Source organism: Carettochelys insculpta, chromosome 11 (genome assembly GCF_033958435.1).
Source record: "Carettochelys insculpta isolate YL-2023 chromosome 11, ASM3395843v1, whole genome shotgun sequence".
Lineage (NCBI taxonomy): Eukaryota > Metazoa > Chordata > Testudines > Carettochelyidae > Carettochelys > Carettochelys insculpta.
In genome coordinates this window covers 29,822,883-29,839,036 of record NC_134147.1, presented here as the reverse complement: position 1 = coordinate 29,839,036, position 16,154 = coordinate 29,822,883, and the positions used below count along the sequence as shown (strand labels likewise).

General features: G+C 44.1%; 1 protein-coding gene across 3 annotated transcripts in view; it reads left to right on the top strand.

Moving 5' to 3' along the window:
• GRIP2 (glutamate receptor interacting protein 2) overlaps positions 1-16,154 on the top strand; it is a 457,353-nt gene that overhangs the window by 403,366 nt on the left and 37,833 nt on the right. For all 3 annotated transcript variants that reach the window (XM_075005063.1, XM_075005065.1, XM_075005064.1), the window contains exons 10-14: positions 167-292; positions 957-1,106; positions 2,638-2,824; positions 11,219-11,364; positions 11,984-12,064. In XM_075005063.1, coding sequence (XP_074861164.1) covers positions 167-292; positions 957-1,106; positions 2,638-2,824; positions 11,219-11,364; positions 11,984-12,064 — 690 coding nt within the window. The remainder of the gene's footprint in view (positions 1-166; positions 293-956; positions 1,107-2,637; positions 2,825-11,218; positions 11,365-11,983; positions 12,065-16,154) is intronic.

The following is a 16,154-nucleotide window of genomic DNA, read 5'->3' as shown; positions in this document are numbered from 1 at the left end:
ATTGCTGGATGCTAATATGATTTGACCCAAAGTCCCCAGAGTGGTAAGACTAACGCACTGGCCCACACAACGGCTGACTCCTCAAAGGCTTCCGTTCCTTGTTGCTTATCGTTATTTTCTTCTCCCCTGTCTTTGTGTTCTTGTTTCTTATGTGTGCTGATCACAGTCAAGGTGCAGAAGAGTGACCACCACCATTGCTGGGATCCTTGTGTCAACTACTGCCACACCCACCACCCAGGGCACTGCAAGACACCCACTTGGAACCAGACCTCCAGCCAAGATTATTGCAAATGTAACCCATCCACTTTGCATTTCATTCTCTCTCTCTCTCTCTCTCCCTGAGAGCTAGTAGCTATCTTGTTGTGCTTACCGACAACCCTCCTCCCACAGTAAGCTTAAAGGACATTGTCAGGGTTGTTGGTCCAGAATGTGACCCACCGCTTCTTGGGTCTCCAAATCTATGCCCAGAAATCAGTATTGGGCTTTTTCTGTTGAGTGTGTGCACTCTGGCAAGTGCGGGAGGGAGCCGGCAACCCTCCAGTGATTCCGGGATACCGAGCCGCCCTGTGACAAGTTAGCCGGGTATCCAGTTTTCCATGTTCGTGGGCAGCTATGCAGTAAGGGTGACGTGCTGCAAAGGACATAACCCCTAGAATAATGAGGTCAGCATATATGGTTAAGGAGGACACAGCCCTATGTTTACACACCAGTGTGCCCAGCATATTCACAAGCAACCCTACAGTAAACACGGCAGCTCTTGCTCCGCTGGTTAGGCAATGGAACTTTCCAGCAGACAGCACATCCTGTTTAGATCTGCTGATGTAGTTGCTTGGTTGATGTACAACTGGTGAGTTAAAGGTTTGCATTTCAACATGCGGGTGGGATAGGCTTGTTTTCTCTTACTGCTGAGTTACTGTTCTCAGTGTGGGTATGTAACGTGTTCTGTGTTTGCATAGCTCTTGCTGCCAACTTCTCATCCCCCACCATGAACATGCAGGGTTTCCCCTGCCAGAATTCGAATACTCTACCTCGGACCTCCCACCCCATGAGCCCACGTGCCACCATGATGAGGAGGAGACAGAGGAAAAAGGACCACAAGAGTTCGTGTAAGTGGAACTGCCTAGAACTGGCTAGAGGGCTGTATTGATCTCAGTGCTACCAACAGCTCTTTCTTCCCTTTCAGGTGCTCTCCCTAGGACTGGCCTTGGCCACAAGCTGTGGACATAACAGTGATGGGTGCTGTGCTTTTGTCAATGCTGTGCTGACTCAGCAGCTTTGAAGCTGCTGCAGTCCCCTTTTCCTCCCCAGCTTTTGTCATTGGTGATGAGTGTTTGGAGAAACTTGTCATGAATTTAGCTCCTCTCTTAATTGGTATGGCTTCTCCTACTCCGGCCTTCCCTGCAGTGTGGCCAGAATCCCAGCCCAAGTTAAGGCGTCCCCTGTCCCACCCAAACCATGTCTCCTGCCTGCATCTTTTATATCTTGCTCTTGTAGAGGCCTTGATCACGAGCTTTCCCCTTTTGCCATTGTATCTGATGGGGTATATTAAGGTTAAATAAAGTTCTGGATAGTAGCCCTTTGGCAATAGGGGGACACCAGGGACAGACCTTGTCCCTATTCATTTACAGATGTGCTTTGCTAACTCTTTCCTGTAGGCCTCAAAGAAGGTAAGGCACAGCTGCACCAAGAACGTTGCTTCGAATGAATACTCAGTGTTCAGAATAGTGTTATCTCCCTTCTCCCGCTGCCTTCCCACCTGCTTAAAAATGTATTCAGGGTCATCGCTCCTCCCCCTCCCCTGAAAACTTCTGGTTGAGGGAGTTTGTGCTGTATAAACATCATGCTTCAGCTAAAAGTGCTGTAAATGGGTGGGCATAATAACACTTGTCACATGGCTATTGCTATTCATTGTGTGGGCATTTATACTGCTAAATAAGGATTTGGGGGAAATTGTAATAGATATGTGTGTTCACGTACTAATTCGGATAAAAGACCATACCTGTGGTTAATTTGTTACTAACTCAGACAGGTTTGGTGTCCGAGGTGGAACAAGTGTCCGCAGTAAAGAGCCCATCTATCCCATCCACCTCTGGGTTCCCTTGCTCTTCTCTTTGCAACAATGCCCATCTTGACAAGTGTTGCTCCTGCAACAAGCAGCAGCCACCTACATGTGTGTTCACGCTAGGCTCCCTTCGCCTGGCAGTGCTCCTTTACCATAGAGCGATGCCGAGTGGCCAGCAGGTATCAGCTATCTTATGCATTACAAAGGCAATTTCCCCACCTTGGATGTTCTCAGGAATGGGACACATCCTATCTAACTTTATTTGCTGGTCCTGTTAGCGACAGGTAACACACCCCTCTTGTTTTAATTCCTCCTTCCTTTCTCCCCCTCCCCCCACCAGTATAGAAACCCTGGTTTCCAAGTATGTACTTCAGTCATCTGAGGAAGTGGGTCTTACCCACGAAAGCTCATGGGCTCATAAATGTGTCAGTCTTTAAGGTGCTAGAGGACTGCTTGTTATTTGGGAATGGTTTGTGTGCACTTACAGCAACAAGGCAAAATGAGACCCACGTTTCTGCAGACCTTGCACAAAGCTTACTGCTAACCGGAGCCTCTAATGCTTTTTCTCGTTTCAGTGTCGCTGGCTTCTAGTACAGTGGGTCCCGGTGGGCAGATTGTTCATACAGAAACAACAGAGGTGATCCTAAGGGGAGACCCCTTGAATGGCTTTGGCCTTCAGCTCCAGGGGGGCATCTTTGCTACTGAAACTCTGTCTTCCCCACCCCTCGTCCGATTTATTGAGCCTGACAGCCCAGCAGAGAGGTTAGAGGTCTTGCCCTTGATCAGTGCATGGTATTGCTGACGGTTTCCTCTTTAAAAGATGTGTCTTTCACCCATTGCTCTTCTTTTTATTACTTTTCTTTTTATTATCAACCATTCCTTGCTGGGTGTGGCTTAATGCTTGTGCATTCAGTACGGGAGAAGCAAGTCTGCATTGGATTGTATGGCCTACTTGCTGGTGGTTTGTTTCATCTCATATTCCGGTACAGAGCTCAATTTTAATCTCCTTACCGTCTAGGCAAATGTGAATATTTATTTATTTGGATACACTGGCTGCGGCAGCTGCATTTGGGTTTTCACAACACTTAAAGCCAATGTACCACAAAATGGTCACAGTTCATTAAAATGGACTGTAATTGGCTTGGCAGGCCTACAGTTTGACTAATCAAAGACCTGTCTACAGAAGTACACTTTGCTCTGTGCTGTAAATCAAGCTACACGTGGGCTCTAGTGACGTGCTAGAGGCTGCAAATTCCCAGGATCTGTTGGCATTGCACAGGTGCACCGAGAAAAGTATCTTGCTCCTTCTCTAAGGCTATGTGTATACTAGCCCAGAAGATCAACTCACTCAGGGTCAATCTTCCGGGCTTTGTTCTCATGCTTCTAGTAGGGAGACACAAAATCAATCTCTAGATTGTCCCAGTCAATCCCTGTACTCCTTGCAAGATGTGAGGAGTAAGGGAGGTTGATGGGAGAAGTAGGGATGGCCAAGTAGCTGAGCACAGATGGGTCAATTCTAGCTAAGCAATTGACATAGGTAGAATTGTGTATCTGCAGTCGACTGACTTTGCCCAGTGTAGACATAGCCTTAGGTGGCTCCAGAATGTCCTGGAGGAATTGTGCTGCTGTCTGATATTTGGTTTTCAATGGAAGGCAATGCCCTGTTTGCCTGGGAGTTATCTGATGCGCCTGCTTCAGTAGCAGTTGGTGACTGGTGTTGTCATTCTCTCTGTCTGTCGTGTGCATTGTGGCATCTTTTTCTGAGGTGCAGTTGGAGCAGACGTGACACATGGTTCCATGTGTCCATTACTGACACTCAGTGGAATGATGGGTTGATTTACTTCACAGGTCAGAAGAGAGTATTACATAGCTCACATATCCTGCTCTCCAGCTCAGTCTCAAAGGTCTTCTAAAAATGTGGCTAAGTGTCATTACCTCCATTTTACAGACAGAAAAACTGAGGGACAGTTAAATGGCCTGACAGTGGTATGACAGCAAACCAGTGGCAGAGTCAGAACTAAAATCCAGATATTGTGAACCCAAGTTCTGTATCCAGCAAAAGGCTGCACATATGGCTTCCCCCCACCCCTCAACATAAATCTCAAGCTCTAAAAATCAGTCTGATTCTCCTTGTTCTTACATCCTTGCCAGTAAAAAGCTCTTGCCATTCAAATTTAGCGGACAACTTTGAGTGTGAGGCAGCGTAATTAGCAACAATTGTTCATGAAGAGTAGGGTCCAGATTGCACTTCCAGAATTGCATTAACTCCTGTGGGATAACTGAACCAAATATTATCTTTAAATATTGTCAGTAAAGTCACCAGTGGGAACTCAAACATGAAGGCAACTGTTTGCAATAAGAAGCCATTTTTACATAGCATTCTCTGCCTGCAGCCTCACTCTTAATTCTCACTGAACAAGGTACATTAGCTTTCAAACTAGCTATGTGCATCTGCCCCTACGGACAATTTTTCCTTAAACTGCCCATGATTTACACTGATGACCTGTCCTGCCTAATGCTATGAGGGAAGTAAACAAATAGCTCCCAGTACCTGCTGTGGATCTTTCCCTCATGCAGCAAATCTCTGCAGGCATGATTAATGTTTAGCCGCCTGGCATGACTTCAACTGCCACAAACCACACCACACCAATCAAACATTGATCACAACCACAGGGAAGGCTGAGTGGCATTTTATGTTGCCAGGGAAAAGTTCCCAGCAGAAAAAAATCTGCGTCTTTTTGTTGTGATATCCAAGTTGTGGGCTGCCTTTGGTGGACCTAATCACAGCAGATAGAATTGATATGCTGGGGATGAAACTTGGCATGATGGGGGTGGAGGAGGTGGGGATAGTGAGGGGCTGTATCTTCTGTTCTCCAAGGTCTCCCTGAAAATATTGTCCTGCTGCGCTGCCTGTTGGAAGGGATGCTAAAGCCTTCTGTGCTGTTATTGTAAGGATTTAAAATCCAATTTGTCAGAGCGACAGTGGTTTTATTCCCCATTAATGTGGTGGAGTTGGACCGTGTTGTGAAATCCCAAACTGCTGTTATAAACCAGGCATTAGCAAAGCTTTCTCTCCCAGAGGGCTTTGAAATCAACCCTGCTTCTCTTATCCTCCTGCCAAGCCCCAAGCGAGAGCCGAGACTTGCTGCACAGTCTTGCCTGGATCTAATGTGTCATGCAAGCTGCTTTTCTTCTTAGCTGCCCACCCAGCAGGATTCTCACCCCACTAGCCTCCTGCTTCCTCCAATCAGATTGCATAGAACTATCCGCCCTGCTTTGCCATATGGGTTATTGTGATTTTGATTTTGATTTTCTGCAACGTAGGCTTCCTTCAGTATGGCCAGCCATCTTTCCTTGCCTCGTCACTGCAGTAAAACCCCTTCATCATGTTGTTTTTGCCCTGCTGGGGTAATAGAATGCTGTGGGTGTTTAGTGAGGGAGAGGGGCAGGAGATTTATAGGGAGAACAAAACAAAACTGTACTAACCACCATTACAACCAGGAAGTTTATTCTCTCCTCCTCAGCAGGCAGTCTTCCAACTGCTAATCAATATCACAGGCATTTTTTTTCAGCTTACAAGGCCAAATTGTCCTATGTGGCTGACCTCCACTTGCACATAGTCATCCATGTGCATGTGTAACCCAACACACCTACTGGGTGTGGTTCATTGTCCCATGTAGAGTCATAGACCACTTAGTGAGAGAGAGAATGAGTCCCCATTGTAGCCTTAGCTAAGAGCCAGCTGGCAGTTAGCTCGTGTGGTAGAGCCTCATGCCCGAGGCTCCAGGTTCAGCTCTGCCTGTCAACATTACACATGTAGTCACTGTGCTGCATGGAAGTTGGGTAGCCACCTATGCAAACAAATTAGGCTGCCCCATTTGAGTGGGAGAGAGTGTGTGTTTGCTATGCTTGTGGAACAGGAGGCTTAGCAGAGGACACCTCTGTATTTGCAGTAGCAAGAGCCATTCTGGAGTGGGGAAGGGAGAATGAGTAAAGACACATGGCCCAGGCATGCAACTTTTCCTTCATTAGTCTTGCCTTGTTGTTTCTCACCTTGCTGTTCCCCAAGGGGATGCAATCTGCTGTGTGCTGTGATAGCAACGTAACTGTTTCTGTCTCACCTGCTCTGGGTTTTTTCTCCGTTTCACGGGTTGGGAGGCAGTACATTTCAGATAAGTTAAGTCAATTTCCAGGAAACCTGCTATTGTCTTGAGAGCAACCAGTCCGTTCCGAGTGAGACGCTCAACATCTGGCTGTGGAAACATGCTCGGCTGAGCTAACACTACTGTGTGATATGATCTGTGAGAATCCAAGTGAAGGGGAGAGGAGCTGATTCTTATCCCCTCCAGATCCTTTTGTTTCAGGTCAGCGCCTCATACCAGGCAGCAGCACCAAGCTGTGTTTAGAAAGATAATTTACTGCAGCTTTCAATTAGTGCAGGAAGAGACTAAATTCTCCTTGGCGACAAGTCAATGTGTCACTCAACGTGTGTTTGATTCTGTTTACCACGTGACAGGCCCTGTGAGTGAAAGACACCCTGGTGATCAGTTTTATCGCTCTTGGCATCAACTGGTCTTTCCTTCCCATCAGTCATTCTGCTTAATGGGGCAGGTGGAGCCCTCTAGGCTTGAAATTAGACTGTGACTCAGCCCTCTGCATCAGCAGCTGGAGTGGTATAAACTGGGATCTGTCATTTCCTCTTGGTTGCTTTTAAATGTGTCTGTTTCTCTCTTGCTCATGTAACTAAATGTGATGCTGGAACAAGGAAGGTAACTCTTCCTTACAAGAGTGACTCTGTGAGAAGAAGAGTCTGCTGGAGCAGCCCTTTGGAGAGTGAACATGTAACCCACACATCTCGGAGGGGTTTATGGCCCCATGCAGTGGGACCTAGTCTAGACCACTTACACAGAGAGAGAGGATGAATCTTCTCTGCAACCTTAGCTGAGAGCCACCTGGCTGTTAGCTCACACTGTGAAACAGGGGTCAGCAACCCCGGCATGTGTGCTAAGAATGGCACACAAGCCGAATTTCATCAGCATGCGAGGAGGGAGCTCAGCTCCACCTTCCCTTCCCATGCAGCCGGGAGCTTGCTCAAAGCCAGGCCGTCCGTAGATTTACAAAAGACCAGCTAATACTCCCAGCCGCCACTGAAATGGTAAAGCTCTGCATCTTTATTATTTACGAAGCTGTTGTAAGTAGTACTATGAGTGACTTGTGACTCAGACCATACACAGGTCAAAAGGCCAAATTCCAGCACCCCGCCTCAGAAAGGTTGCTGACCCCTGCTCTAGAGGCTCCTGCACTAAGCTCCAGAGGTCCCAGGTCCAAGCCTGCCAGTGGGGAGTTACACGTGTTTTCCGGGACCATGGATGAGGCATTCTTGTCTGTGTTTGGGTGCCAGAAATCTTGTCTATGAAGTCTGCTTGGATTTTGTCATTGGATCATAGCTCCTGAAAGCCAGTGACACTAAGAGCTCACAAGTGAGGAAAAATTCGTGACCCGTGAAAGTTACTAAAAACTTTTAATCAGGTGGGAATGTGACCTGGGCATAGAACCAGCCATAACAAAATGAAAGGTTCATTTTGCGCAGACATTAAACCCAGGTGAAGGCTTCCAACACAGCGAACTCCACTGTTGCCAAAGGTGTGTCCTTTGCTCGAGAAGACACCGTTATCCTCAGTCTTTTCATTGACACTTTCTTCCAAGGATCTCACAGCACTGCATTAATGCTGTTGAAAGCCATGAAGCCCACTCCTGAGGTGGGTGTCATCTCGGTGGGGAAAATGATTGAGAAAGGTTTTAGTCTGTGCATAGTCAGCATATCAGGGCAAAAGCCAGAAAAATAACCCAGAAGTCTTGAGGCCCAGTCGCTTCCTGTCACCGGTAGAAGATACTGTACTATAGAGTTAACAAGTCACATCGGGTTTCGGCCCTGTCCTCTATGGGGAAGTGAGGTAACAAGTTTGCTACACATTTTATAAGCCTGTGAGGCCAGAGTGTAAATCCTCAAGATCATCTCAGCTTCGTCTTAGTGAATACTTCTGACACAACAGAACTATTTTATAGCTTTTTCCTTTGAATATGGCTAACTTGATCAAAGGAACATAAGAACCTGTGTCTCCTGTCAAAGCAGCTTGAGGGGGGAAAATGGCAACTGTCCTGTCTGTTGTTTGGAGGCACCCCCTGATGAAAACAATGGCAGTGTCACAGCTGGTTGGGTCTGTATGTTACTTTGTGATAATAATTGTCATGCAGCTGTTGGTTCTTTCCAAGTAATACTTATTGCCTCAGCAACAGAGTTCATAGTTCTTAAGGAAATATTTCTGTCACAGCTATTGGGGATGATCCATAAGCCGAAATTTCCACATGTAGCCATCTAAAACCATAGTATCTGCACATGAACAGGACAAGTTAACCATCTGATTGCTCGCACAGCCAATTAATGCTGCATTTATTCATATTTACAGGACACAAAAGAGTACCAGACATCATCTCTAGATCTCCGCCAAACTCTTAAAAATACATCTCACAGACTCCTGCCTTTTTCCATGGATAATCTAACCCAGGCAGCACCATAATATAATACAGGTTTAATCAATCTCCCCCTCTCCACCCTCCCAGCAAAATCACCTCTCCAACCTCTAGAGAGAAAACTTGTTAAGCATATACATTTTTTCAACACCAAAATATAAGTGTGCTCCTGGCCACCAGGGCTTGTTTGGAGTGAGAGTTACTATCTAGTCTCCTTTGTCCATGCTGGCCTCTTAACGTAATGACAAACCTTGATACCACAGGTAACTTTTTCTCTTACAGTCCAGTCATGCTTGGATACAGGTATGGGATTATTAACATGTGGTTACTCTGTGAAACGTGAGCAAACTCTGATGTTTGAAATTGGACGGGTCAAGATTTTGCATGGTCAGTAACAGAAGATAAACAGATAAAGATCCTACTGAACTGGGCAACCTGAGCTCTGAAACATGACTTTAAATGTCCAGGTGGAGAAAGAGAACTCTCAAAGTACCCACAGAGAGATTTTGGAGATATCTGAACTTGACTGAAAGAAGTCCTAGCTCTAATTCTTATGATTCTTCTCCAGTGCTTGGCTGTAGTAACTAAAGAAGAATGTAAGAGAAGAAAAGTGTGAGACGATTTCATGGGTTTAGTCCCCTCTCGGCATAACTGAGTGTTTGTGTGTCTGTGCCACATGTACATCTGCCCAGTCAGCAATAGAAAGCCCCTGCACAACACTGCATTCATGTCTGTGGAATAATGTCAGGAGAGCTGTGGTGAATGGCACAGAAGACTTTAGGTTTCCTTCTGAGGTTAAGGCAAATATAAGAGGGGTTTGTTTGCAAATGTATTGTTTAGGCTGTTTCTACACTTACCCCCTCCTGTCAGAGGTGGCATGATCATGAGGCAATTCAAGGTAGGCTAATGAGGTGCTAACGTGCATATTCAGTGCTTCATTAGCATAATGGCAGCTGAGCGAATTTCAAAGTGCAGACATTGAATTGCAGATTGACAGTATAGATGGGGGCAGCTTCGAATTAAGTGCCCCACTTCGACATTCCCTCACTCCCACAAAACTAGATCGGAATAAGGGAATGTTGAAGTGGGGCACTTATTTCAAAGCTGCCCCCAGCTACACTGTCTGGCAGCAATTCAACATCTGCACTTGGAAATTCGTTCAGCCACCATTATATTAATGAGGTGCTGAATATGCATGTTAGTGCCTCATTAGCTTGCTTCGAATTACCTAATTACTATGCCACCTCTGATGAGATGGGGTGAGTGTAGAGGCAGCCTTAGTGTTTTCCAAAACCTCCTTTCTTCTCATATGCACCGATTGAAACTCGCGGTATGTGACTTAACATTATCTAGTTGTATAATTCCATCCTAACTTTACAGCACGTTGGCTTCTTCTGAATTAAAAGGTTGTGTTTAAAAAAATTAAGATGTGTCACTTGTGGTTACATGAGATGAATATAAAACAATAATAATATTGACCTTTCAAGCCCATTAAACAGTATCAATGAACATTTTTGCTTTGGGAAATGCAGTTACAAGGGATAAATGATTATCCAATTTGCTGAGACATTTTGGTGAGTTCAGTGGATTGTAGCTTTGATATTAGTCATATATTAATCAAAGGACTCTGTAATTTTCAGTGTCATTATTTTGAGTTCCAGGAGACTCAGGCACGCACACACAGAAAGCTGTGTAGTGTTCAATATTGTTAGAGAGCAGAGGCTACTAGTTTCTATCCAATTTCATAGCTGTGGGTTTGGTGTCTAGCGGTGCAGGGAGATTCCCTGTTTATTCTGCAGTAAACCTGAAGAACTGCTACTTGTTAGCGGAATATGACTGAGTAGGTCAAACTCTGAAAATAGCCAACTTTGTGAGTATATTCATGATTATGTTAGTAGCTTCTTTGCATTAGATTGTGTATTCTAGAGCTTTGTTTCTTGTTTTTTGTGGCCTCCTTATCATTTCTCCACTGTCAGAGATGATCGGGGGGGCGGGGGAGGGGCAGAGGGGAGGCAGCCAGCTTCATCAATGTTACTGAGCATGCTTAGTACAAGTCAATCAGCAAATTAGGCTGAGGGCACATGATCCTGCATGGCTCCTCCCATGTGTCACTTTTGTCAGCTCTTTTAGTCTTCTGTAAATAGATTTGGAAGTATCAGGTTTGTACCAATAAATGTCTATTTTACTGTTACACACACAAACCAATGAACAAAAATTCCATTGATTCCTATCTGCACATCTCAGTTATCGAAATACAGAAAATGCTGTTTAAGAACGAATTAGACTTTGATTTAAGGATATTTAGGTTGTATATTTTGACACGTGAAGTTGACTATTTGTATTTAAACAGCGTCCACAGAGCTTTCCCTTTTTGGATTTGAGCAGCTGCTGACATGATAATTATTGCTTAACCCATGTTGTCATATTTCCTGCAAATGTAAACATTTATATTGATAAACATAGGAAATATGCTTAAAAATAAGCATGAATAGTATCCATCTAAGTGACTGAAAAAATAAAAATTGAATTGTTCCGTGTCAGTCTGTCAATTGTGATTGACTTGTCTGGCAAAGGGCTTGTACTTCTCTTTGAGCTTTTTCTCTCTTTTACTGATCGGGATTGCAGGTGCGGGCTGCTCCAAGTCGGAGACAGAGTCCTTTCCATCAATGGCATTGCAACTGAAGATGGGACCATGGAGGAAGCCAACCAGCTCTTGCGCGATGCAGCGCTGACTAATAAGGTTGTGCTGGAGTTAGAATTTGATGTGGCAGGTGTGTCATCAGTGTATTCACCTCTTTTACATGCCCCTCTCCCACCCCTCAAAGGTTCTCTTAGGTCTTCATTAACCCCTGTGTAGAGAAAGCCTGCCCCATAAACATTTTATAACTTTCCTGATAGTCAATGATTGATGCGAGTTAGCAATGGAGACATATGTTAGATCCCTGTCAGAGTCTCGTTTTTTGCACAAACGATCTCACATAGTGGGCATGTGGGCTTAATAAGGGAAGAGGTCAGCTTTTTTATGAAAGTAAGGACTTCGGAGGGTATGGACAGGACAAATGGCAATGGCATGTGCCAATGTGTGATAGTTGGATTTGCAATACAAATAGTTCATGTGTGCTAGCAGAGCTGCCTCTGAATCCCACAATTCCAGTTTATTCTGTCTGTACAGATATAGTATGTACAATATGTGTACTGTAAGAACAAATGAGATTTTTTTTCTAAAAATCTAGATTGCCATTGTTGACCATGAGTTCACAGAATGGACTAAAGAGTATGGTGCATTACATTTCTCAACACCCATAAGACTAGTCTGAACTCCAGAGAAAATGGGTTCACCAACACAACTGAAAATTTGTCCTTTCCCACTTCTTTCTCTGTTGGTTTTAGAGTCCGTCATACCCAGCAGTGGTACGTTCCATGTTAAACTGCCCAAGAAGAGAGGCGTGGAGCTTGGGATTACTATCAGCTGTAAGTATTGCTTATGCCAGGGGTGCACAAAGTGGGGGACATGCCCCTCGTGGGGGCAAGAAATTTCTGAAGGTGGTGGGGGGTGCAGCACAATCAGCTGATGGGCTCAGGCTCATCCATCTTACTAAAATATTGAAATAAGTTACTGTTTTTATTGTAACAGAGAAGGAACCGTGTTAGTCTATATACTGTCAAAACACAAAAGCAGTCAAGTAGCACTTTAAAGACTAACAAAATAATTTATTAGGTGAGCTGGAGTTAGGTGAGCTGGTCTGTTCTGGTATGACTATGGTGTGAAGAAGCGGGTCTGTCCCACGAAAGGTCACCTAATAAATTATTTTGTTAGTCTTTAAACTGCTACTTGACTTTTTGTTTTGTTTTTATTGTATTTGTATTTACGTCTATATACTGATTAGTAAAGTTTTTACATTTTACACACTTCTTTTCCTACACATGATGAAACAGTCATTTTTTATGTGAACATAACTGAAATTTAGGTCAGTTTGGATTCCAGTAGACAGGTTGTGGAGCCCTGCTAATTGCAGGGATGAAAAGTGATGCCTGACGTGAAAAGTTTGCTCACCCCAGATTTAGACCATAGCTACAATAGCTGGCAGCAGCAGCCAGTGGCTTCCAATCTAGCCTTCTGGAGGATCTAGATAAAGACAGAAGTTACTGGGTTTTGACAATGTGCTAGACTTATCCTAAAATGGGAATAAGGCCTGGCCCCTGCCTCATGAGCTCACAGTTGAAAAGACATAAAGTTTCTCTCTAAGAGTAGGAGAAAGGATAGAGCATGTAAGCGTAGAGGTTAGGATGGAGATTTTCCATGATCAGGATATGTGTTTTGATAACAGTATAAATTTGCGATAATGAAATGCATAGTCTCCTCATAACTCTCCTCAATATGTATATGATCAATCCAGCTAGTTAACGGAAGGTGTCACAGAAGAAGTGGATTTTTAGGGGCCATTTGAATGGAAACAGTACAGTTGTGTTGCCCCATATTTAATTTTGTTTCCCCACTCCCCACAACGGAGTTACTGTTATTAACCCAGGATGATTTATACTGAATTAGCAAACAATACTTAGCTTTTTTGTTAGCACTTTTCACCTGAGGATCTCAAAGTGTCTTCCAAAATTCAGGAAGTATCAAAAACCCTATTTTGTATCATTTTGTGAATTTTTGTACCATTTTTCTCTATTCCCTTCACCTGCAAAAGGAACACAGATATAGAAAAGAGGCATATGCTGGAAGTAAGCAGCACTAGAGAAGAGAAAAATAAAACTTAAGCCACTTTGTGTCCTGTTCATTGTCTGTCACTGCTGTAAATTTAAATGGCAAAAGAAGGTTTAGAAATTACCATTCACTTTCCTCCCTTGAAGGAGAAAGGCCTTGTCTAGAGCTAGTGGACTGAATATCCAGTTTCCTAGCTTTTAATTCCCATTTCTTCCACTGACCCACTCTGTGAATTCAGGGAAAGATATTTAGGCAAGAATTTGGATATAGATTTTAAGGCCACATGTAACCTTTTTAATCATCCAATCTGAGCAGCTGCGTAGTACACAGGCTATAGAATTCCATGCAGTAGTTCCTGTGTCAAGGCTAATAACGTGTATTCTATAATAACATAAGCAGAGCTAGTCTGATGGAGTAACAGATTGGGAGGAATAGTAAGGGGTTGTCTTCTACATAGAGACGTGCAGGAAAATGTATCTGACTTTACTATAGTTGTGAATCTTAAAGTGGATTCGTTAAACTGCATTAGTTCAGCTCTTGTGTGGACACACTTATTCAGAATTAATGTAACCAACACCCAGTTTAGTTTGGTTCACGGTTAATGTAGTTTAACTAATCCATGTTAAACTAATACTGTTAATTTAGATTAATTTTCTTGAGTGTTTATGGAGACAAACCCCTGAATGACGTGTTAAAGAATAGTTATTAAGTGGGTGTCTGTTCAAGTCTGCTTGAAAGGCACACAATGGGACTTGAAACGTGAATGATTTTTATGAAATGAACAGGAGCTTCAACTAGCTCCAGTATGAATGCAAGCATATGCCTACATTTGCTTCCAATAACACATTCAACAAATAGCTAATCATAACCTAGCTGCCTCTAGCAGCCCACTCCAGATTCTACAAAAAATAGAATCTTTGGCTCTGAGTCAGTGCTGTGTTGCCTTTTATAGATGAAAGCGATGAGTAACAAGAGGAGATGAAAGTATTCCTTAATGCATTTCAACTAATTGTGGTAAAGGGACACAGTCGAGTTAAAATATATGCTGTAAGCAGGGGTCTTACGAGACTTTTAAGGTTTAGGTTATTCCCCCCAAAAATAGGAGCCCAGAGGAATGAATGGAAGCCCCACACTTCGATATATCAGATCCCTTACTGCAGGCTGTAACGACAGCATGACTCACTGCCATGGTGCCTCCTGCTCAGGTAATTGTTTCTTCTGGCCTCAAGTGCACCCTCTTCTGGCCAGTGTCTTGCCCAGTTTGTTATCGGTCAGTTTGTTCTCCACCACTATGTCAGCAGTCACATCCCTCCTTAGACCACAATGCCCTTGTGTCAGCCTCCTTCCCTGCTGCAGTGCCTCTGTGTGGAACCCCAAACCTTGCCTTAGTGACCCACTGCCAGTCATCACCTGGCCCCTTACCTCAGGGGCAAACTGCAGTCTGAAATGGCCACTCATCGTTGGCAAGGAGGTTTTGGACCTGCTGCCACCTTCTGCCTCCTTGCAGCCTTAGTACCGTCAGATCTTGTGTCAGCTCCTGCAGCCTGGGAGCTTGCCTGGCCAGAGCGCCCCCATTTCCTGCCACCTCTGCTCTGTGTCAGGAAACCTCTAGCTCCATGGCAGTTAGGTCCCTCCTGCTCCACAGCTGGAGCACGAGTTTTTCTTCTTCCTCTCTAGGAGCCGTCTATTTATAAAGTCCAATCTGGGCTCTAATTAGCTACAGCCCTAATTAGCAGCTAATTGCCCCCAGCTGCTGGCTCTTTCAGCCTCAGCCCTCTCCCAGAGCTGAGCTTAACCCTGCTGCCAGAGTGGGGCACTCACCCTACTACACGGGTCCAAATATGAGCTTAATTCTAGACTCTTTATCTGTGACAATCTTGCCCTGTTATTAAAGGAAAATATGAGAAATGATAATTTCTTTGTTGTGGCTGTTCATTGCTAACATTTCACTCAGGTGAACCACCCAAAGTCACAGCGCAAGGGAACGTGCACTCGTTTTAGAAAAACTGTTTTTATGGAATACTTCTTTATTTTTCCCTGGTTCAGTGTAACATGTGAATTGTGACTCTTAATTGTTTACACAGGACTCTGAGGTACTCTGGGCAGTACAGTTGAAAGTAAGTGCAGCTAGGTGTCTGCAGGCCCAATAATATAGAGATTAGGCTCATAATGATGTGTCTATCAACAGGAGTGCTGGAACATGCCCCATAAAGCACTGTCTTCTATTTTTGAGTGCATTCTGTTCGAGTCACACACTTCTGTTTCTTTCATCTGTATTCTAAATCTTACATAGATTAAAATCTCTTTGGGGTCTCTATATGTAAACGTAGGTGCATGTGCATGTCATGCAAACTAGCGTTTGTCTTTTTTTGTATAGTCAGTATCAGAGGTCCTTAAAATAAGTCATGTGTTTATTTGTTTGCCAGAGGCTGGAGATGGATGGCAGGAGACAAGTGGCTTGATCATTGTCTTCAGTTCACCCCGTCTGGGGCACCTGACACTGGCCACTGTCGGCAAATGGGATGCTGGGCTAGATGGACCTTTGGTCTGACCCAGTGATGGCCATTCTTATGTTCTTACATTTAGCTTTGGGAAAAGCTGGTTGACTGGACAAAGGAATTGTTTTAACCCAGATAAAATGTTTTCCCCAGTAGCTAGTTGACACTTACTGCAGAGTGCATTTTTGTTGTTTCTATTACATTAAATTGTCCTTCTGAACAGTAGAGTAACACTCTACATAGCACATAAGACAAATTGAAATTAAGTAATAAATCCATCATGGTGCTCCTGGTAAATTGGCATGATTTTCATTTGCAGATGGAGGCAACATTTTGAGATGAAGATTAACTG